Source organism: Peromyscus eremicus, chromosome 23 (genome assembly GCF_949786415.1).
Source record: "Peromyscus eremicus chromosome 23, PerEre_H2_v1, whole genome shotgun sequence".
In the NCBI taxonomy this organism is placed as follows: domain Eukaryota; kingdom Metazoa; phylum Chordata; class Mammalia; order Rodentia; family Cricetidae; genus Peromyscus; species Peromyscus eremicus.
In genome coordinates this window covers 3,133,443-3,156,667 of record NC_081438.1, presented here as the reverse complement: position 1 = coordinate 3,156,667, position 23,225 = coordinate 3,133,443, and the positions used below count along the sequence as shown (strand labels likewise).

At 53.3% G+C, this 23,225-nt stretch overlaps 1 protein-coding gene across 1 annotated transcript in view; it reads left to right on the top strand.

Moving 5' to 3' along the window:
• Sgsm1 (small G protein signaling modulator 1) overlaps positions 1 to 23,225 on the top strand; it is a 74,451-nt gene that overhangs the window by 15,297 nt on the left and 35,929 nt on the right. Inside the window, exons 3-13 of the mRNA XM_059249731.1 lie at positions 4,529 to 4,604; positions 9,455 to 9,617; positions 11,244 to 11,396; positions 12,703 to 12,770; positions 12,956 to 13,101; positions 13,227 to 13,358; positions 15,929 to 16,053; positions 18,234 to 18,301; positions 19,049 to 19,212; positions 19,372 to 19,504; positions 22,847 to 22,985. Of these exons, the coding sequence (XP_059105714.1) occupies positions 4,529 to 4,604; positions 9,455 to 9,617; positions 11,244 to 11,396; positions 12,703 to 12,770; positions 12,956 to 13,101; positions 13,227 to 13,358; positions 15,929 to 16,053; positions 18,234 to 18,301; positions 19,049 to 19,212; positions 19,372 to 19,504; positions 22,847 to 22,985 (1,367 nt within the window). The remainder of the gene's footprint in view (positions 1 to 4,528; positions 4,605 to 9,454; positions 9,618 to 11,243; positions 11,397 to 12,702; positions 12,771 to 12,955; positions 13,102 to 13,226; positions 13,359 to 15,928; positions 16,054 to 18,233; positions 18,302 to 19,048; positions 19,213 to 19,371; positions 19,505 to 22,846; positions 22,986 to 23,225) is intronic.

Genomic DNA, 23,225 nt, shown 5'->3' with positions numbered 1-23,225 from the left:
TGGGATGTCACCCCAGCCAGGCCCACCGCCCCCAACAATCCTGGGCTTCATGAGCCTAAATATTTTTGGGTTTTACAGTCCAAGCCACTCCTGAGAGCCCTGCCAGGGTAAGAAGGCTTTGGCCCCCAACCCTCCTCCTCAGACGTCTCTGGCCCTGGTCTGTCCAGAGGGCCCCTCTCCCCTAGAGGAGGCACAGCCTTGTGCCTCCTCCACAGGCTTTGGTGGGAGGGAGACGTCCCCCTGCTGCTCTCCACCAGCCTTTTTAATTTCCTTTGCTGGCCTCGGGCTGAGCCTGCCATTAACTTCTGTGAAGTCATTTATTTAGCTAGGCATGGGGGCCAGCACAGGTGGGAGGTTCTCAGTTGCGTCCACCCCCTGCTGCTACGTCCCCTCTGCCATCCCTCACCCCACCCCACGCGACAGCCCCGGGCTCTGTGCTGTGTGACCTGAAGAAAGGGATTCAGCTCTCTGAGTTTCCCTTCGTGGCCATCAACAGATGGCTTTGGACTTGAGACGGTGCATATGTGTACAGTCCGGTCAGGGTGCCGACAGGAAACAGATGGTTCCCCCAAACTGCTCTCAGGAAAACAAGTTTAATAAAGAGGTTGTCGACTGGAGGGTAGGATGCCGCGATGTGTCAGGAAGGTGAGTGACAGCGGGGACCAGGAACCAGCACCGCCCTTCGTGATGGCCTGGATGGGGAGCAGGAGAGGGCTAAGGGCGCAACCGTGCAGGGATGGACTTGGACAAGGCTCCTTCCTTCCTGGGGGAGCTTGGACGCTGCCTTCTCTCAGAGCCCCTGCGCCTCTTCCCTCTGGAAAAAGGGTGTGGAAACCCATCCCTCACGGTCTCCCCTTCCTTTCTGATATTCCAGTGCAGTTTGAGCGTGGGTGAGAACTGCCCCGGGCTGGTGAACATTTCTAACCTGCGTCATGTGAAGTGAATCTGAGGGAGGGGCCAAGAGTTGAGCTGAGCGTCTGTGGTTCCCAGGGCCTCTTACCTGGCCCAGATCTTTGTCCCCAAAGACCCCAGGATGGCCCCATCTGGCCCCATCCCCACAGCTCCATCTCTCCATGCCTTGCACTCAGATCTGACTGATGAGGCAGAGAGGTTCTTCCCACCTGGCAGTTATTTCAGGGCGGTCTTTTGGTCCCTGTCGTTTCCCATGATGCTCTAGTCTATGCTATGCTGAGCAGTGCAGCTCAGCAGTTCTGGATGGATGTGAGTTCAGCACCAAGGAAGAGGCGTGAGCAGAGGTGGATGGCAGGAAGCGGTCCCTCTGTGGATGTCTTGGGGAAGCTGGGAAGGCCCAAGTGGGACAATGGTGCCAGATCTTATGCCCCACAGACAACAGCACTGGGCTACCCTGGAGAGGAGTGGGGCCTGGAAAGAGGAGGCTGCTCAGTGGCTGAGTGGCTCATTGGTTCGGGCAAAGGTACAGAGAAGGACATGGATCCTGATGCTGCTGAGGGCGGTGCTTTCATTTGCTTGAGCTACGGTAACAAAATGCCACAGACAGATTGACTTACAAAGCAGAAATGTGCTGTCTGGAAGTTCTGGAGGCTGTGAAGGAAGGACAGAGTCCAGGCCTCTCTTCTTGGCTTCTAGATGCTGTCTTCTCTCCGAACCATCCATCCTCTGTCCCTATTTCCCTCTTCATATGTGGCCGCTGCTCATATTAGATTGGAGGCCACCTCAATGACCTAATTGTAAAGATTTTCTTTTCAAGTACCATATTCTGTGTTAGTAGTGGGCAATGTTTTAAAATAACCAGGCTGGGAGAAAGGGGACACAACCCAGCACAAAGCCAGCTGGGGAGGTGACCTGTCCCAGCAAGAGAGTTTTGGAGTGCCAGAGAAATATCGGGGGAAGGGGCGGAAGGAGATGAGCATTCTAGAAAACGGAGTGGGGCAGGTCTGAGGGCGCCCACTGCAGAACTTACCAAGGCAGGATCTTTGCCTGCCCCCCTTCCTCCACCCCAGCCCCGAGAGAAAGCTGGGAACCTGCCACACGTCCTGAGGAGGCTCATGGCTTCCTTCGGGGACACAGAGCAGATGGGGCCTGGTGTCTCCGCACACAGGCAGGCAGCAGAGCTACTGCATCAGAGCAGCCCTGGGCATGGGGGGGGCGGGGACGGGGAGGTGGGGGAGCGAGGCAGATGGCCGCCTCCGAAAAGCAGGAGGACATTGGCAGCAGAACCCGCTCAAGACACAGCAGCCACTGCTGAGGCCTGGAGCCCCACACTGGGGAGTGTCAGCCAGTTAGCAGAGTCCCTCAGCTGTCCCAGGCTAGATCAGCTGGACAGGACTCAGAGGACATCAGCCTGGTAGAACCACACTCAACGCAGGGTCAGCAAGCTACTGCCCAGCCGCCAAACCCAGCCCTCTGCTGGCTTTCATATCTTTTTTTTTTTTTTTTTTTTTTTTTTTTTTTTTTTAAGATTTATTTATTACATATACAGCATATATGACTGAAGGCCAGAAGAGGGCACCAGATCTCATTACAGATGGTTGTGAGCCACCATGTGGTTGCTGGGAATTGAACTCAGGACCTTTGGAAGAGCAGTCAGTGCTCTTAACCTCTGAGCCATCTCTCCAGCCCCGGCTTTCATATCTTATTCATTTACTTTTCTTACATTATTTATCGTGTTTATGCACGCAGAGGTCAGAGGACAACTCGTGAAAGTCCATCCTCTCCTTCCACCGTGTGGGACCCCTGGGATCGAACTCAGATGGCCAGGCTTGGCAGCAAGCACCTTTCCCCACTCGGCCATCTCGCTGGCCCAATATTTCATTTTATCTCTGCTCCAGTCTTTATTATTTCCTTCCCTCTGTTGCCTTGGGTTTATTTCTTCCTGTTTGCTGATTCCTAAGGAGTGAAGGTAAGATGCAGTTCCAACATCGCGGTTTCCCGCTACACTTTCCCTCAGTGCTATTCTCCCGTGCGCGTCTAGTAGGCCTCACATCCAGTGGGCCTCACATCTAGTAGGTCTCATGACTAGTAGGCCTCACATCTCATGGGCCTCAGCACATCCCGTTTGTTCGAATTTTTCTCGAGATGTCTTCTAATGTCTCCTGGGACTTCTTTGGCAGACGGGCTGTTTCACGTCTGCACATTTGTGGGCTGCCCTGTCTGCCCCTCTGCTTTTGACTTCCCGTTTCCTTCCACAGTGCTCATGAGAGGTTTGGCTGGAGGCGTATACTCAGTGGGAGAGTGCTTGCCTAGCCTGTGGGGAGGCCCTGGGTTCAAATTGCAATGTCACATCTGTGAAGCAGGGTGATTCCATGGGCCTTGCCGAGGGGTTCAGGCTGAGAACGGCTCCTGGGGAAGCCCGGCTGCCGGAGCTGGTCATAGGGCCGGTCATCGTTCACAGGGCCGGCGCTGACCCCGGTGGATGGGCTGTGGCTGCCACGCTGTCCCTGAGCACTTAGGGATGTGTGGCAATGCTCTGTCCTGTGTGCAGCTCCAGGAAGCAGGTTACAGGAAGAGGCAGGGCTGCAGAGACTGCGGGCACCTCAGGCTGGTGTGTGATGAGCGGAAAGAAAACAGAATGGAGACTCACTGGGTTGGGGGCGTCCAGGACTTGGCTTCTCTTGTGTGTGTGTGTGTGTGTGTGTGTGTGTGTGTGTGTGTGTGTGTGTGTATGTGTGTGTGTGTATTATATTATATTAGAGGCCCTGTGATGGATTTCTAGGATAGGCCTTTGAATCACCTTTTGACCTCACACTCAAGGTGGGGTACAAGTCTAGGGAAGTCTGAGGGCAGCGTTCAAGCCCCAGAGGTCACTACTGTTCCTGAGGCCAGCTGTTCATTCCCGAAATGACCTTGCATGTGTCCTGGAGTCACTCAACAGTGCATGGCAGGGATCGAGTGCAGTGAGGACAGGCCACAGCCTGTGATGGGGACCCAAACTGGGATTCCATCTTCATCTGCTCCCTCCCTCCCTGACCTGTAGACTCTCCGGAGCCTCTATTTCCCAAAGCTCACTCAACAATCTGCTGGATCCCGTGCAGGGATTTGAACCCAGGTTTCCAGGATCCCATAATTGACTGTCCCCATGCCACACCCCCCCCCAATTCCTTTATCTTCGAACTCACTCACCATGCAGCCAAGGGACCTTTATTGAGCACCTAATATACAATGTGGGTAAGGAAAAGGGCGAGGCAGAGGGACTTGTATTCTGGAGAGGAGATGTAGCTATGACACTATAGGAATCAGAGCAGGAACGGTGGTGAGTCCTTTGAAGAATCCATGTTGGAGGTGGGACAAGAACAGTTGGGGGAACTGTGGGCAGGGGAGGCCATTCTGTGTGATGAAGAAGTGATAAACCTCCCTGCCAATGAAGTGAAATGAGCAGCGTGTAGCTGTCAGTCACAGATCTGCCTGAGACCAAGAGGCCGTGGAAGGAAAAGGGGTGGGGGGCTACCCACACACCCCAGACAGCCTGCGGACACTCTAGGGGTACAGCACGGGCCCTGGGGTGCAGCACCCCATCCGATCAGTCTCTCCCACCCCGTGTGTCCTGCAGGTGAAGCAGATCATGGAGGAGGCCGTTACCCGAAAGTTTGTCCACGAGGACAGCAGCCACATCATCTCCTTCTGTGGTGAGTGGTGGCCTCCGTGGCGGAGGCAGTGGGGAGCAGCTTCCTGGCTGGGCTGCGGCGGCGGCGGGGGAGACTCACCTGTGAGCCAGCTCTTGCCTGCGTCATGTTGAGCTTTGTGACTCTGAAGTTATTTTGGGATCCCAAAGACACTCTGCAGGAGGAAGTGGATTTGGAAATGCAGAATTGTGGGAGAAAGGGTAGAGGACGCCTCCTGTGTCCCTGTGGCGGGGCCCAGTGGGGCTTGCTCTGCACTGACTCATCCCCTTAGAGGCACAAGGGATGGCCTCAGTCATCTCTGCCTCTGCCCTGCAGTGTGGCTGGGTCAAGGATGGAGCAAATGGGGACTGTTTCAAAGGGGTGATGCGGGCTGGGGATGCAGCTCAGTTGGTAGAGTACTTGGCCCAAATGCACAAAGCCCTGGGTACCATCCCCAGCAACACATAATGCCAGCATAGTGGCACACACCTCTCACCCCAGCACTCCAGTGGTAGACGAAGGAGGATCAGAAGTTTAAGGGCATCCTCAGCTACATATTGGTTCTGGGCCAGCCTGGGCTACAGAAGACCCTGTAATAAATAATCGGGTGTTGGGGTAAGCAGCCACGGAGGTGTCTTGAGACCCACATTTTAGCAGACTGAGCCTATAAGGCTCGGGGTCTAAAGTGTGACTCGGACCCCTCTGTAAGCTATCCCCCACGCAGGAGGAGCCAGGTTCCAGCTCATGGTGGGGTGGCTGTTTGGAAGCAAGAACTCCTGTCTTTCTCCTTGGAACGTTAGTAAGTGGGATGTCTCACTGGAAGCACACAGTGGGATTCCCTCCTATGATCGTGGCCTTGTGAAGATACCTGAGCAAAGATAAGTAGCCAGCCTGTCCACTTCCATCTGTATGGCTTGGGGGGACACCACCCGTGGGACTGACTACATGTGGTGCACGCTGGCATCCAGAACCTTACCACTTTGTAGCAGGCAGAAGACCTGAGTTCACATCCCACCTCTGCCACTTCCTGTTGAATGCATGTCCTGGTTTGCTTTATATTGCTGTGATAAACACCAGGATCCAAAGCAACTTGGGGAGGGTGTATTTCAGCTTACACTTCTAGGTTATAATCCATCACAGAGGGAAGTCAGGACAGGAACCTGGAGGCAGGAGCTGGTGCAGAGGCCATGGAGGGGTGCTGCTTACTGGCTTGCTCCTTATGGCTTGTTCAACCTGTTTTCTTATAGACCACCAGCCCAGGTAGAACCAACTCATAGTAGGCTGGGCCCTCCTACACCTATAGTTAATCAAGAAAATACTCTATGGATTTCCCTATAGGGCAATCTGATGGAGGCATTTTCTCAATTGAGCTTATTCTTCCAAGAGGACTCTAGCCTGTGTCAAGTTGACAACCATCAACCCAAAGAGTGACTTTGAGCAAGATCTCCTATTTATTTATCTTCCTTTGAGTGTGTGTGTGGTGTACGCACATGTTCACATGTGTTCATGTGTGTGAGCCAGAGATCAACACGGGGGTGTCATCCTTAGCTGCTCTCCACCCAATGACTTTTGAGACAGGGTCTCTGGCTGAGCCCAAACTTCATCGTTTTGGATCAACTGTCAGGCTAGCAAGGACCTCATGTGGAAAGTAGAGCGTGTCGATTTAAACATATGCACACACTTGTATATGGGTAGATTGGAAAACTTTATTTACATAAAAGTATTTTGTAGTTTATATGCTTATGACAGCTTTTAATTTTTTTTATTCTGGATGTTTCTATCTGAGGATAAAATGACACGTTAAGACTTGAGACCCAGCTGTCAGTTAAGCTGCAGAGGAAGAGAAATGCAGTTAAAGAATCACGTGGCCAGCCAGGCAGCGGTGAGAGGGTCCAAAAGTTCAAGGCCAGTCTGGGCAACTTAGACCCTGTGTCTTGCTTTTCTTTTGATGTGATAAAATACCGTGACCAAGGCAACTCAGAGAAGAAATCGCTTATCAGGGACTTAACAGTTCAGAGGGTGAGTCCGTAACCGTCGTGGTGGGGAGCATGGCAGCGGGCAGGCACGGCTCTGGAGCAGCAGCTGAGAGCTCACATCTGTCTGATCCACAAACACTAGGTAGAGAGAGAGAGCTGACAGGGAATGTCGTGGGCTTTTGAAACCTCGAAGCTTGCCCGGAATGGCACACCTCCTCCCACAAGGCCACACCTCCCAATCCTTCCCAAATTGTTCCACCAACTGGGGACCAAATATTCAAACACATGAGCCTATAAGGGCCACTCTTACTCAAACCACCCGCTCTGTCTCAAAACAGAGTTGAAAAGGGCTGGAGCTGCAGCCCTCTGGTAGGGCACTTGCCTGGCATGCAGCAGGCCCTGGCTCCATCCCCAGTCCCTTGCACCCAGTCCTAGCACTCAGGAGACAGGGACAGAAGCAGCGGATCACTGTGAGATTAAGCACCAGCCTGGTCTACATAAAGAGTTTCCAGCTAGCTATAGCTACATAGAGAGACCTTGACTTCAAAATAATAAGAAGAATTATCTATCAGACCCAAGTGTTTTTGGGGGGTGTGGGAGAAATTGAAAGGCATTAAATACGGTATAAAGGACTCTAGGAGTATTTTTAACTTCTCTATTTCTCGGGGGCCATTGTCAGAAAGATCTGAGCAGGCACACGCAAAACCTGGGAGCTGATCAGCCAATCTGAGAGGACCACATGGGTCAGCTAAAAGCCAGATTTTACGGAAGCCCCAGGGAGCCCTGCCCAGAATGCCCCTCTGCATGGGCAGATCGTGTGCTGTCAGGCATTCCTTCCAGATGAAGTAAGTGCCTGCGACGTGAAATGAAGGAGTCCGGTGACGAAAACAAGCACCACCTTAGCCAAGCGCCCGGTGTCTCTGCGTATGCTCACGCTTTGCCGAGCGCCAGCTGCCTCACTGGTTCAGGGTGTGCTCACCAGAGTTCTCACTGCACGCTTTTGTTACAAGTCCAGGGCAAGGTCAGTCCTAACAGTTGTTCACCAGCCGGCAGGCCCTTAATAAGGGGGCGGTCTTACTGTATACTCACTTTCCAGTGAGCATTGAGTGTGCATCTAATTCATACCAGTGGGAAATAGAAAGAGGGTTGAAGGTTCCCAGAAACGCCAGGAGTAGGTCAGGGGTCACTGGAATGGTCTGCACAGAGCCATGTCCCAGAAGAGTTCACCTAAGTCCAGAGCGGGGAAGCCATTGGCCTGAGCTCCCACAGCAAGTTAACAGTAGAGCCCAGAGTACAGTCCAGGTGTCCTGTCCTGAAGGAGAGCCAGGCAGAGCGCCCAGGAGAAACGGAAACGGGAAGCCAATGCCAGCACTGCTCCTTTTCAGATGCCTTTGTGCAAGCGTGAGTGACGTGCACACACTTTGACCTCAGGCTTGGGTTCGAATCCTGTCCCCGTACTTTGTCCTTGATTGGGTTTGCCTCTCTCAGCCAGTGTCTGCACTTGAAAAGTAGAAGCAGTTTTCTACTTGGCCGTGAGAGATATTCAACAAGTTGTATGAGTTAACTATGATGTGGTCACAGTGACGACAGTGGTGGGAATGAGGGTGTTGATGGTGGTGATGGTGATGATGGTGATGATGGTGATGGTGGTGATGGTGGTGATGGTGGTGGTGATGATGGTGGTGATGGTAGTGGTGATGATGGTGATGATGGTGGTGATGGTGGTGATGGTGGTGGTGATGGTGGTGGTGATGGTGGTGATGGTGGTGATGGTGATGATGGTGGTGGTGATGATGATGGTGATGGATGATGGTGGTGGATGATGATGATGATGGGGAGGATGGTGGTGATGGTGATGGTGGTGATGATGGTGAGGATGGTGATGATGGTGATGGTGGTGATGGTGGTGGTGATGGTGATGATGGTGGTGATGGTGGTGATGATGGTGATGATGGTGGTGATGGTGGTCATGGTGGTCATGGTGGTGATGGATGGTGATGGTGGTGATGATGGTGAGGATGGTGATGATGGTGGTGATGGTGGTGAGGATGACGACAATAATGACAATGGCCGCAGCTGATAAACATGATGATGGTGAGGATGACTATGATGTCAATGACGGTGATGTGTTTCTTTAACTCAGGTGAGGTTCATTGATTGTGACGGACCAGCCCCCGCTTTTACACCCAGGGTACTCTTGAGTAGGGAGAAGTGAGAAATATTACTTAGAAAAGGATACCTAGATGACAAGAGGAAAGACAGAGACACAGGATAGCCTTGGGGGGGGCCTGGGTCAAAACCCACCAGCCCAGAACTTTATTCAAAAGCCTTTTTTATAACATACAACAATGCCAAAAGGCGAGGCAAAAGACCTCCCCTTTTGCTAGATACGACCAAGTCTAGACCCTTCCAAACACCTGGTACCCAGGCCCACGGTCCAGTCATCCTCTTATGCAGCCCTGCTGGGTACAGCCACTAGGAAACCTCAGTGGGCTCCAACAACTGGTGCCTCTCTTCTCGGCAGCAATGGCAGCTAGACTCATACAGAGCTCTCCGTGTGGGCTCTAAGAATGTCCTGTGCACTGTGTCACACGTCCCGGCAGCATCCTGATAGACCACTGCCCCTCACACCCTCCCTTTAAGGGGAGGCAAAGGCAGAAAGAGAGGAAGTCATTCCCCACAGTCACACAGCAGGCTGCTGGCTGACAGAGGATGTGAGCAGAGATGGCTGGCCGACCTTGGCCCAAGCGTGTGTCAACCACGAACCTCTCTTGACTTCTTCGGTGCGCCTGACAAGTGGGCAGGGATGCATTTTCTCTGCGGTGTTAAGTCGCTCATGGTGCTGGGGAGTGTGGACCAGAGACAAGACAGAGCTCCTGACCACGGTGTCCCCTACAGCTGCAGTGGAGGCCTGTGTGCTGCACGGGCTGAGGCGGAGGGCTGCCGGCTTCCTGCGGAGCAACAAGATCGCGGCGCTCTTCATGAAGGTGGGCAAAGGCTTCCCTCCAGCCGAGGAGCTGAGCCGCAAGGTGCAGGATCTGGAGCAACTCATCGAGAGCGCGTGAGTGTGGCGTGGGGGGGCGTCCGCGGGGACAGCCCTGGAGGGCAGTACACATTGCCCCTCAGCTTGGTGAGAGCCCACACCTCCTGTCTGTCTGTCTGTATGTCGGTCTCGGGGTCTTTCTCTCTCTCTCTCTCTCTGCTTTTTTTTTCTGATCCTCAGACCCACCAGTCTTTCCCACCCCAGGGCCTTGGCACATGCTCAACCTCTTTAGTCTGAGCTGAGCTGATCCTGTGACCGGTTGTTGTCATCAGTTCCCCCCAGCTCTGGAAACCCCACCCACTTTCATCTTCTCTGTCCCATCACCCTGTTTATTCCGCTCACGATTGTCTTTCTGTCTGTAATTACTCACTGTTCACTGTTGTCTAGTGACCTGAGGATACGAGAACAGGCCACCACATCTACCTACATCCCCAGCCCCTAGGCTGTGTCTAGCTCCTGGCCCATCCCACAAGATGACTGTTGAGAGATTCAGTGCCAACTGGGAACCATGCCCTCTTTGTGTGTGTGTGTGTGTGTGTGTGTGTGTGTGTGTGTGTGTGTGTGTGTGTGATGTGTAGGACCATGGACATGTTCTCATGAATGTGGGCATGTGTGTGGGTCCATGGGTGGAGACCAGAGGATGACATAAATGTCCTCTCTAACCACTCTCCACCTTGTCCACTGAGGCAAGGTCTCACACTTGAACTCAGAGCCAGATCTGCTGGACCGTGGAGCAGTGGGATGGTGGTGGGGTGAGGCCATGGGACCCTCAGGGCCATAGCACACAGCTACCTTCCCAAGGGCAGCAGGGTGTCTTTGAAGGAACCGTAGATCTAAGCCTCCGTGGCCAGCATTCCTTTCTAGGAGGGGGCGGGAGGGGGAAGAGAGGGAAGGAGAGGAGGAGACCGCAGGAGAGCAGGGAGGACAGAGAGGTTGGCATCTGATGGCAGAGCTGGCAGTGTTCCGCTCAACCTTGGCCACTCTCTGCCTGATGTTTTCACTCTCCTCACCCCTACCCTCACCCACCACCTCCACCTTCCTTCACCCCACCATCACCTCTACCCCCACCCTCCATCTCTACCCTCACCCTCCCACCCTTACCCTAACCCCTACCCTCTACCCCACCCCCACTTACCCCCACCCTCTACACTCACCCTCACTCCCACCCCCACACTCACCCTCCACCCCACCCTCACCCCCACTCCCACCCCCACACTCACCCTCCACCCCACCCCCACCCCCACCCCTACCCCCTACCTGTGGTGATATATTGTATACCCTAATAAACTTGCCTGAGGATCCGAGGACAGAACCAGGCATTTGGTGGCACACACCTTTAATCTCAGCACTTGGGATCCTTTGCTTGGGAAGCACACACACCTTTAATCCCAGGAAGTAATACGGCAGGGCAGAGAAAGGTACAGAAGGTGTGAGGAAACAGGAACTCACTCTTTCTATAGGCTGAGGATTTCGTAGAGGTAAGAACTAGTGGCTGGCTGTTCTGCTTCTGATCCTCGGCAAGTTCATCAGGGTACACAATGTATCACCACATCTGCCCCCACCCACCCCCACGTACCCGGAGTGAGCAGGTTCTGTGGATTCCCTCTCTGCTGAGTGTGTTCTCTCCTCCCGCTGGTCTCAAAGGCGAAACCAGATCCAGGGCCTGCAGGAGAATGTGCGGAAGCTGCCGAAGCTGCCCAACCTGTCCCCGCTGGCCATCAAGCACCTTTGGATCCGCACCGCCCTGTTTGAGAGGGTCCTGGACAAAATAGTCCACTATCTGGTGGAGAACAGCAGGTGAGAGCTGCCCGCCTTGCTCTGTCGCCACCTGATGGCCATTCTGGGAACTGCGTCCTCGAGAATAAACAGGGCTTTTCTGAAGTTTGAAAAAAAAAAAAAAAAAAAAAAAAAACGCTTGCCGGGCGGTGGTGGCTCACGCCTTTAATCCCAGCACTCGGGAGGCAGAGCCAGGCGGATCTCTGTGAGTTCGAGGCCAGCCTGGATACCAAGTGAGTTCCAGGAAAGGCGCAAAGCTACACAGAGAAACCCTGTCTCGAAAAACCAAAAAAAAAAAAAAAAAAAAAAAAAAAAAAAAAAAAAGAAAAGAAAAAAGAAAAAAACAAAAAAGAAAAAAATGCTTAACTGGGTGCTTGACCCTGAAGTAGCGTAGCTTGAAAGCTGGGGAGGATTCAGGTGTTGAATAGCCACGTGTAAACAGGGGCTTTACATTTAGGGCAAGATGGAGGGGTCTTGGATTCCATCCTTTTGTGGTTTCCTCCACTTGGTTGCTGACGGCAAGACACTCTACCTCTCCGTGCCTTAATGGTCTCTCCGGCTAAGAAGCATGGAGTGGTTCACAGAGAAGATGCAGAAAAGAATTTAGTGGAGCACAGTATGTCAAAAATACACCATGACCCTAGACACTTCTTCCCCTGGCTCAGATTAATGTGGTGGAAAGGTTTTACGGTGTGAGACGTCTTCCTCAGCACCCATCCTCAGATAACTACACCATGCGGGTGCTGGTAATCAAACCCAGGGCCTCTACAAGAGCCGAGAGTACTGAACGGTGGAGCCATCCCTCCAGCCCCATCTAAGTTTTGCAGCTCCTTATTAATATTTATGTGTTAGGTGAGTTTTCAAGGAAGTGGAAGTCATTCCACTGTTATCTCTCACAGAGAGGTGCATCCCCTTCAGCACAGAGACTGTATTGAGGACATCACACATTTATCAGGGTCAGATTTCAGAGCTTCGGGCCTTGGTGTTGACATTTGTTTTGACTATCAGGGTAGGACAGCCTGTTAGCACAGCCTTTGAGTCTACACCAGCTAGGCTGTGTTGTGTTGCCTTGGTAACAAAGGGACAGCATCACCTGAGAGCCTGACTCCTTTGTCCTCCTTAAGTGTTCAGGGCTGTGTAGTGAGCAGGAGCCCATGAGCTCCAGGCCAGATGCCTTTCAATTGTTTTGCTCAACCTATGAGATACAGTTGCTGTCCCCTTTGCAGCTGAGGCTCTGAGCTGGGCTCCTGGGGTGTGGAACCTAGTCCACCTATGTGCGCCCTCTGCTGGTCCCCATGCAGACCCGCATGTCCTTCCCTCCCCCTAGTAAATACTATGAGAAGGAAGCTCTCTTGATGGACCCTGTGGATGGCCCCATCCTTGCCTCTCTGTTGGGTAAGTCGGCTCTCTGCTGCATCTGGTCCTTTGCTCTTGGAGCTCAGGGGTCTGTCTCTTGCTCCGGTGTCTTCGTACTGGACTCTGGGGCATGCTCACTGCCTGGGAGGAAAGGGAATGGGCCGAGGCAGTTGGGTGGGAGCACTTTTGGGGACTCCAGGTTCCCAGCCCTGTGTGCTCCGCAGTGGGGCCCTGTGCCCTGGAGTATACTAAGATGAAGACTGCTGACCACTTCTGGACCGACCCCTCGGCCGATGAACTGGTCCAGAGACACCGAATCCACAGCTCACATCTGAGACAGGACTCACCCACCAAGCGGCCGGCACTCTGTGTGAGATGAGTGGGCAGTGGGAGGGCCTTGGACAGGGTCTGGATGTGGCCTGGGGACAGGGAACAAGGTGGGAGTCCTGAAGGTCACTCACAGGCTCATGCCTCTCCCTCCTCTCCTGACACCAGATCCAGAAGAGGCATTCCAGCGGCAGCATGGACGACCGACCATCCATCTCCGCCCGGGACTACGTAGAGTCCCTGCATCAGAACTCTAGGGCCACCCTGCTCTACGGCAAGAACAATGTTCTGGTTCAGCCAGTGAGTTTGGGGTGGGCCTAGTTCATGCTCTGAGGGTTTGGCTACAGGTTATAGGGGCAGGGGAGGTCCCTCTAACTCCAGGTTGCTTATCCATTTACCTATTAATTTATCTACCCACATACCCATCTGTTCATTCATATATTTACCAACAACTCCATCTATACATCCATTCATCTACCAATATAACCATCCACTCATCCAATCTCCATCTGTGTGTTGTTTCATCTACCCAGCAATATCTTCATTCATCCATCCGTCCATTCACCCACCCATCCATCCATCCACCCACCTATCCATCCATCCATCCATCCATCCACCCATCCATCCACCCACCCACCCATCCATCCATCCATCCGTCCATTCACCCACCCATCCATCCACCCATCCATCCATCCACCCATCCATCCATCCACCCACCTATCCATCCATCCATCCATCCATCCATCCATCCATCCATCTACCCATCCACTCACTCAAAATTCTCTATTTCTTCATTTGCCAAAATCCACCTACCTACATAATGCATACATATATTTGCTTGTCCACCCATCTGTCCATTCATCATTCAGCCTCTCGCTGGTTCATTCATCCATTTGTCAATTTGTCTGCCAGTAAACTATCATTCCACCATTCTCTCCCCTGTATATCGGTTCCTACATCCATCTGCCTGTGTGTCCATCCATAGTCATCTATCTACATATATATATACACATACATCTACACATTCATACATCTATATATAAGTGGGAATGGCAATACCTCTAGCTAGCTGCCCTGCCAGTCAGCTCTTCCATTCTCTACACCTCCCCCTACCATTTGTTAATCTTTCTCCCCATCCACCGGGTTGTCCACGTCTTCTCCAGTCTACCCTCACATCCCTGTCCACCAGGCCGTCTGCCTGGCTGTTCACTCTTGCTGTGGCTCAGGAAACAGTGTGGTACTGAGAAGGTGGTCCAGTGCTCGCTGTGAAGTGCCCCCAGCTGCACTAACTGTAGGGATGGCAACACTGAAGCCCACACAAGGGGCCGGATTATGATTTGCTACACCACACGCTACAATGAGTCGGTTACCTTCTGCGCTCCAACAGCTGCCTGGGCACAAGGGCAGAGCATGAAGCATGAGCAGCAGCCCCTACCCTGAGGGCCGTGTCCTTTGCCGTCCTGTCCTCAGGGTCATTGGGTCACAGTCAGTGTGGTGTTTGGGCTCAGCTGGAAGAAAGCAGGGAGAGGCCCCAGGTCTGTGATCGCAGCCTCAACCACTGGGTGACCCTGAGCAGGTCATTCTGTCATGTCTGTATCATGGCAGGTTCAAGGCCCATGTTTCTCAGGTTTAGGAAGTCATGAGTTTAAGATGCAGCCACTTTTCAAATGACCAACAAGAAGCTTTGAATGCTAAGGACTGGGATGCTGGGCTAAGGGTGCCCAAGGTGCCATCCACAGCAGAGAGAGAGAGAGAGAGAGAGAGAGAGAGAGAGAGAGAGAGAGAGAGAGAGAATATGAGTCATCAAGATATTGAAACAGAGCCATGCTAGGCTCTGGTGGCAGAGACGAGTGAACCATACATGGCTCACAAAATCCAAAGCATTTCCTATCAGTCTTCCTTGACACAGAAAGGTTGGTGACTTCTGACCCATCGGTTCCAGTAAGCACAGAGTGTCCATTGCATCTCCGATGAGGGTCTGAAAGCCCACGGAGCATGGCATCTCTGCTTTCCAAGGGGATCTGGGACTGGGTGACCTGGGGAGATGAATAATGGACTGTCACTCTGTTCTTAAACCCACATCACAATAGCTTTGCCACTCAAAGCTGAATCACCAGTTCCTCTGTCGGGAGACATTTCAAATGTACTCATATGTCCTCCCTACAAAATAACAGCCCTGCCAGGCTCAACCGCGGGGATGATTGGCAGTGATCACAGCCTGCGTGTGACTGCGTAGTGATAGCCACTTCACAGCTGTGAGATGCCGCAGGCGGTCAGACGTGCCCCGATTCAGGGATGGATAAGACTGCAGCTCGGGAGTGGGCAGGGTCTTCTTCCCAGAGGAGAGATGGGAGCATTTTCTTGCCCACCCACTAACTTAGAATGATGAGAAGTGGGTGAGAGGTCCCATAGCAGATTCTGGGCAGGGCAGAAGCACAGTGGGGGTGCTTGGAGAGAGGTTTTCTGGGTAATATCTATGGGATGGGGTGCATGGGCATATGCCCTCTCTTTACCCACTAAGATTGGCCTAGATACAGGCCTCATTTTGAAAGGGGTGATGTTAGGGTGGCAGGCTGGGTCCAAAGAAATGTTGGGGTAGAGACAGCCTCCAGAGGGAGAGATGGGGGTACTGGTGCTGGGGTGAGCAGTGTTCACAGCTGGACTCTGCCAAGTTCACCCTGGACGGTAGGCCGCAGGTGGCTTTGCTCAACATGGCACCGGGAGGGATGCTGAGGGGCTCTTCCAAGTGGTTGCAGCAAACAGCCTAGCCCTTTGGTTCTGCATCTGTGTCCCTGAGTCAGGCAGGCCTCAGGCCCCTGTCCACTCGAGTCCAGCAACATGGCCAGGCCTGAGTTCTCCTCTCTCTGCAGAGGGATGATATGGAGGCTGTGCCCGGGTACCTGTCTCTGCACCAGACAGCTGATGTCATGACTTTGAAGTGGACACCCAACCAGCTGATGAACGGGTCTGTTGGAGACCTGGACTACGAGAAGAGGTAAGAGAACTTCAACTGAGTCCCCCTACTCTGCTAGACACGAGGATGCCCTCTTCTCAGGGGCGGATGGTCCCGCCGGCCATTCTACCTGGTTGTCATGGTTACCTAGCCCAGCCTCCCTGCTGCTGAGGCCTCAGAAGGAACACCAGCCTTGGGACCACTTGGAGATAGTGGCAGAGCCTCAGGGGTAGGCCATGGTCAGCCGCTCACATCCATAAGTCTACTCTCCAGGGCCAGCGAGATGGCTTGGCAGCCAGCAAAGGCGCCTTCCACCGAGCCTGACAACCTCAGTTCTATCCCTGAGACCCATCTGGTGGAAGAAGAGAAGTGACCTCTGACCTTCACTCATTCATCATGGCATGTACTCCCCCACATTAATTGATTGATTGATTGATTGATTGATTTTTAAAGATGCAGTTTATAAATGTGCTCCCCACACCTATCCAAGTGTAAGGCGAGCAAATATAGAGACCGCAAATGACACCTCAGCCAAGCTGTGAGGACACATCAGACTGCATCAGGAACTGCCCACTGCACCCCTCCCCACCCCAAGCCAGGTGACCTTGAGCAGCCACCCCCACACCCCCCAGCCTCAGTCTCCTCATCTGTACTGAAGAGCATGCACACACACACACACACACACACACACGGGGAGGACCGATACACAGAAAGGGCACGGTGGTTGCTGACCACCGTCAAGGATGTCCACTACCCTGACCCACTGGTGGCCCAGGGCAGGAAGGCATGTAATGATACTCTGCCCTGACTCGAGTTGAGAGGCAGAGAGAGTGGAGAGAGACGGTCCACGGGCAGCGTCAGCCACCGGCTTGTCACCTCTGCTAGTCTGGGTCCTCCCAAGACCAGGGGCCGTGAGAGGATCTCTGAAAAAGAGATTTCTCTGGGGAAGGACCTGGGGTGGGGGTGGGGAGCTGAGAGAAGAAGCAGGAGTTGGAACAAAAAGACTCAGGCACCTGTGCATGGCGATAAAGGAGAGGAAAAGGTCACATGGGAGGCGTGTCCACCAGACCATCTGGGGATCCTGGGCTAGAGGGGGCCGTCGGGGGCCTCTTTCTTCCCAGGGATGGGTCTGGGCCATTCCCGGGTGCCCAGTTCTGGCCAGCATCATGGCAGCATGGCAGAACCGTGATGGATCTGGCAGTGGCTTGCAGTACCAATGAACTCTGCCCCCTGTACAGAGTTCCTGAGTGGTTGCATTCCTAGGCTACCTCAAAGCCCACTCTCCCAGGTGCCCACTCCCATGGTGTTCTGATGGGGAAAATAATTGGTTTTAGAACGGTGGTGGGTTCTGAGCCAGAAGTAAGTAAGTCAGTACTCAGAGTGACCATGCCCCAAGCACTGTGTTCTGAGCTGACTGTGTGAGGGCCTCTGGGTTGGGTCCTTCAAATGAAGATTCTCAGAGAAACACTACAATGGGGATCTTATTAGAGCTTCCATTTTATAGATGGGGAAACTGAGGCTCAGATAAACCCTCAAGTCACACTACTGGCCTGTGTAAGGTCAGAGCTGGGAGTGGCTGTTCTAACTTCTGCCCCTGGTCACATGGTGGCCCAGAGGGAAGGTTCTGGGCCAGTATAGTTGCTTAACTTCCAGGCACTAAAACATCAACTCCAAGCTAACTGGAGCATTTGGTACAATGCTCCAGAGAACCCAGGGGCAGGAGTCCTCAGGCTGGACCCAGGGACTTGAAAGGCTATGCCGGAATTCATCTTATCTCTGGCCTTTGCGTCATGTCTATAGACCCTATGCTCAGACAGACCTTCCTTGCACGGTTCTGAGTGTCCCTGGGCATCAAGGAGCTCTTCCTGGACTGTCTAAGCATAAGTGTGACCATCCCCTCACATTGATCATGCTTGAGTAATAGTGCCAATCATGCATTAATCACTGTGACTTCTCAGTGCTGATTGGCCGGCCTGGGTCAGGTGACCATCCCAGAGTCCTGGGGTGGAGACTTGGCAGAGGTGGGTTCTGATAACCATGTAAATAGGGAGAAGGTTGGGAGGGGGGTGTCATTCTTCGGAAAGTTGAGGTGCTGAGACCGAAAGGAGGGGAGGATGGCTGGGTGGTCTGGGCTGGGGACACGTGGATCTTAGTGAGAAGGCAGAGGTGCTCCTGGGCTGGACTTCTGGCTTCCTGCAGTCTCCCCGCCTTCCCCTTTCCAGCGTCTACTGGGACTACGCTGTGACCATCCGCTTAGAGGAAATTGTTTACCTGCACTGTCACCAGCAAGGTAGGGACCACGGGGACATCATGCGGCTGGGCGTCCGTTGTGGATCCCCGTCCCTACTCGCCACCTCATCCCCTCATCCGTTCATTCATTTAGCATCACAAGACACTCCCGGGTGCCTCCTCAAGCAAATGGCATTACCCCTGTGAGTGTGGTTGCTCTGAATCACTGTAACCATTTAGGGACAGGGTGGCATCCTGATACAAAGTAACACAGACTGTTGGCGCTAGAGACAGGGCTTAAACCTATATCTTTGTGAATCTAAAATTAGTAGTGTGCAGACCTAAGATCAGTAACTACTATATTCCATTGAAGCCAGAGGAGGGTGCATTTAGATTAAGCAGGGTATGCTGTGCCCCATCTAGGTATGGAACTCAAATGGTTTAATCCTCTTTACTAAGGCAGACCTTGGTTCTGATCCAGGCTTTGCCACTTACCAGCTGTGTGACTTTGGGGATGATACAAAACCTTTCTTTGTTTTTGTCCCTTGTAAAATAGACAATAATAGCTAAGCCTCACAGGGATGTTCTGGGGGTTACAGTAAGACAACTTTTAACACAGTGTTGGTATGCATCAGGCATCTAATACATGCTCTTAGGAGTCACCTACCACCCAGAGCCTCAGAGCGGCTCCCCTGGGTCTCCTGGGTCTGCCTGGTCCTGGGGGTGGAGGCATGTGTTTACAGAGTGGGGACTGCGTCATGCTTTGCAGTGACACCTGCCATTCTCTCTTGTCCCGTGGTGGTGGCAGTTGACAGTGGTGGGACTGTCGTGCTGGTGAGCCAGGACGGGATCCAGAGGCCGCCCTTCCGCTTCCCCAAGGGTGGGCACCTGTTACAATTCCTCTCCTGCCTGGAGAATGGGCTGCTTCCGCACGGGCAGCTGGACCCACCGCTTTGGTCACAGCGAGGAAAGGTGAGGGGCCTCGAGGAGGCTGGGGTGATGCCAGCTGTGGGGTATCACTGGGCCCTACTGTGACTTGGTGGGCCCTGCATTCCCCTCTGAGACCCTCAGCATTGCCAGGCTTGGGGACAGATGGCTCTCTGAAGTCTGCCCTGGGATATGTTCCTGCAGGGGAAGGTATTTCCTAAGCTGCGCAAGCGGAGCCCACAAGGATCCTCAGAGTCCACATCTTCAGACAAAGAGGACGACGAAGCCACAGATTACGTGTTCCGCATCATCTACCCTGGCATGCAGTCTGAATTCGGTGAGCAGCCCTGGGCCCTGCACTCACCGGCTCCCCCCCCCCCCCAAGAACTACTCCAGAAGTTACAATAGGTCTGTGGCCAGCAAAGGGGACTCAGAACCACAAGTGTCCCAGTGCCTTCCACCTCCTCCACAATGAGAACCAACAGCCACCTCTTATTCAGATAGTAAAGATGCCCCGGGGCAGGAGGTGGCACTAACAGTGACAGTGGTGTGGGCTCTGGAACCCTGGCTCGACCTGGGCAGACTTCTTCTCACCCCCTCCCTGGCATTCCTCTCCCTCATCTGTGAAGGGGACTGTCTGCTGCAGGCCTTCAGCACACACAGAACAGGGTGAGCTAGCTACTGCGTGATCCCTCCTGTCAGCATCTCACTTCGAGTTATGAGGAGTCAATGCAGGCATGAAGATCTGAATTCAAATAAAAAGCCAAGCTTGACTGTACATGCCCATGACCCCAGCCCTGGGGGATGGAGATAGGCAAACCCCACACATTCCCTGGCTAATCAGCACAGTCAGTATGGCGAGCCTTGGATCTGTAAGAGACCCTCAAGGGAACAAAGTGATCAGGGACAAAAGAAAACACCCCAGACCTTGCTCTGGCTTCTGCATGCAAGCATACTTGTGCATGCAATGCTAACATGCACACAGCAGTGCACACGTGTGCGAATACACACACACACACACACACACATACATACACATACACACACAGAGCTGGGTGTGGAATAATGGCAGGCACGTGTTACCCCGGTGCTGGGGCATCAGAATCAGGCAGTCCCCCAGGTCTCACTAGCCATCCAGCTTATCCAAGCTGCCAGGTTCAGGACAATGAGTGACTCTGTCTCAAAAGCCAAAATACATGGTATTGTATTTTGAGTCTGACCTTTAGCCTCCACAAGCGTGTGCACAAACATGCAGACATCCACATAGACATGTATACCTGAACAAACACACACACACACACACACACACACACACACACACGTGTGCGCGCACCTGGATTGAGCCAGGTGTGATGGAGCACGCTGTGATCCAACACTCAGGAGGTTGAATCAGGAAGAATGTGAGTTCAAGGCTAGCCAGGGCAAGTTCGTGTCTTAAAGAGAAATAGGCCCTAGCTCTCCCCATTACTGCTATTATTGCCACTGTTAATGAGTCTCTGTTATTTCTGCAAAATGAGGGAAAGCTGCCTTTTTACAGGTCACCAAAGATAAATAGCAAACCTGACCTAGTAGCTGGCAGAGTGGGCAATTTATAAATGCCCAGACTTTTTTCCTCTAATCAACACCATATATGTGGGAGCTATGTGGAGCGGGGTGGGTTAGAACCCTGAGGGAACTGGTCTCTCTGGTGGTCTCTGTCCCACCCCCCTTAGCCCTCCCTCCTCACCGATTCTTTTTGTTTTCTGTCTCAAGCTGCCCTTGACCTCTTGGGCAGCCCTCGACCCGTGTCCGTTGGCCCTGCCTGGATGATGCTTGCTGCTGGCCAGTCCGTTCTGGTGGTGGCCAGGGGGATCCATTGGGCACAAACCAGAGGGTACCTCACCGTCCCCACACCGAGTGTGAAGGAGCAGTCCTCCAGTAACGTCTGGTTCCCCTTCCCCCGGGGGCTGGGTACCACTTCAGCCATGTCATCATTTGAGTCTCGTTCCCAAGGAAAATGGACAAAGGAAATGAATGAACAGTCTCGTGCCCCTCAGTCCCCACCCCACAGAAGATAGCCGTTAAGTTCTGTGACTCACTGGTGCTGTCTGTATGGTACAAGTGCTGGAGGTATGATTGTCACCCCTGTGCCTCCCTGAGCCAGGCTGAGGGCCGGGCTACTTTCTGGCCGGCTCAGTGGTGGGTCTGTAAGAGGAGGAGGAGTGGAGCCAGACCCTGTGGGTGGTACAAGAGCCCCATGCCAGCATGCTTCTCTGTGTCGTGGGTCAGGATGACCCAGTCAGCCGCTGGGCTCTGACGACAAGGAGAGGGGACAAGAGTGTTAGTCTCTCTCCCTCTCGGGGTTCAGGAGAAAAGCCTAGGTGAGAGCAATTGTCTCTGGGTGGTGGTCCACACGCCTTCAATCCCAGCACATGGGAGGCAGATACAGAGGGATCTCTGAGTCTGAGGCCTGCCTGGTCTACAGAGTGAGTTCCAGGACAGCCAGGGTTACATAGAGAAACCCTGTCTTGAAAAACCAAGAGACAGAGAGAGAGAGACAGAGAGAGAGAGAGAGAGAGAGAGAGACAGAGAGAGAGACAGAGAGAGAGACAGAGAGAGAGAGACAGAGAGAGAGACAGAGAGAGAGACAGAGAGACAGAGAGACAGAAAGAGACAGAGAGAGACAGAGACAGGAAGACAGAGACACAGAGAGACAGAGACAGAGACAGGAAGACAGAGACAGACAGAGACACAGAGACAGAGAGAGCAAGCAATTGTCCTAAGAGGCCATAGCAGGTGACAGGATAAGTGCCCGTCTCGTGTCCTAGAACAGGGATCAACAAATCCCTGCCCAGGGACCAAATCCAGCCCCGTTCTGTACAGCCCAGGAGCTGGGCATGGTTTTATGTCCTTGACTATAGAACAGCAAAAGAAAGCCAGGCCTTGAGCCAGCAAGACAGGGGCCCCAGCAAGTAAAGGCACTTGTGGCCACGCCTGACAGCCTGAGTCCAGTCCCCGGAATCTACGTCATGGAAGGAGAGAACCTAAAATCACAAATTGGGCGCATCTGAGGGCTTTGTCTCCAGGACATCAGGGGCATTAGATGGACATATATACGGCTTTCTAGGGAGCCCCCCCACCTGAGTCACCTGTTGAAGGTGATTTCTAGTTCAGGAGTGTGAACAGCATTCATGCCCCCCAACACACTCAGGCCCCGGGGACTCCGCCTGGGTGTTGAGATGGGTTCCTTCCCTTCTTACCACACAAGCTCCTGTAGAGGCACAGGAGCTCATGCCCCCCCCCCCAGCCCTTCCCCAGAAGTGCTCGGTAGGTTCCCCTTCCCTAACATCACCTTCCTGTGAGCAGAACTGAATGAGGGCATGGCGAGGTGAGGCTGTCTGCTGCAGTCTTCCCGGCTCCGCGCTGCTTCCTCTCTTCTTCGCCCTTCGGCTGGGCTACCCTCCACCCCACTCCTCGGCCAGAGCCTCTGAATCTTGGTGGTGGTTTTCACTGGATCAGGCGGGCTCGGGGACTCCGTCAGATTGTGGTTGGGCACATTTGGGACTGTCACCCTCAGATCCTCCATGTCCCTAAGCCAGCTTTGAGGGAGCTGCTTGCTTTGGGGTCAGGCTTCTGTAATCCACGTTGGTTTAACCAGGGTTATTGCTGGGGCCCCTTTCCCACCCACTACCCACCACAGTGCCCCAGGAACTGATGGACGTCTCCGTGAACAACCTTCCATCCCTATGGCAACCCAGTCCTCGGAAGTCCTCCTGCTCCTCCTGTTCACAGAGCGGCTCGGCCGAGGGCGGCTCAACCAATGGCTGCAACCATGAGAGGTAGGTGGGGCGTGGGCTACACCTGGAGGACCTGGCAGCACTGGCCAAAGACCTGTGACCTTGTCCTAAGTTTTGGGAGGTGTGAACATGGCCTGTGGATCCCCAAGAGCTAGGTTTAAATCATAGCCTCGTGTGGTCTTAGCCCCTGGAATTCCCTTCCATGTGTCAGTCAGGGTAAGGTTCTGCTGCAGTAACAAACAGTCCTGAAAACACTAACGGCTTCTTACCGTGAATGCCAAA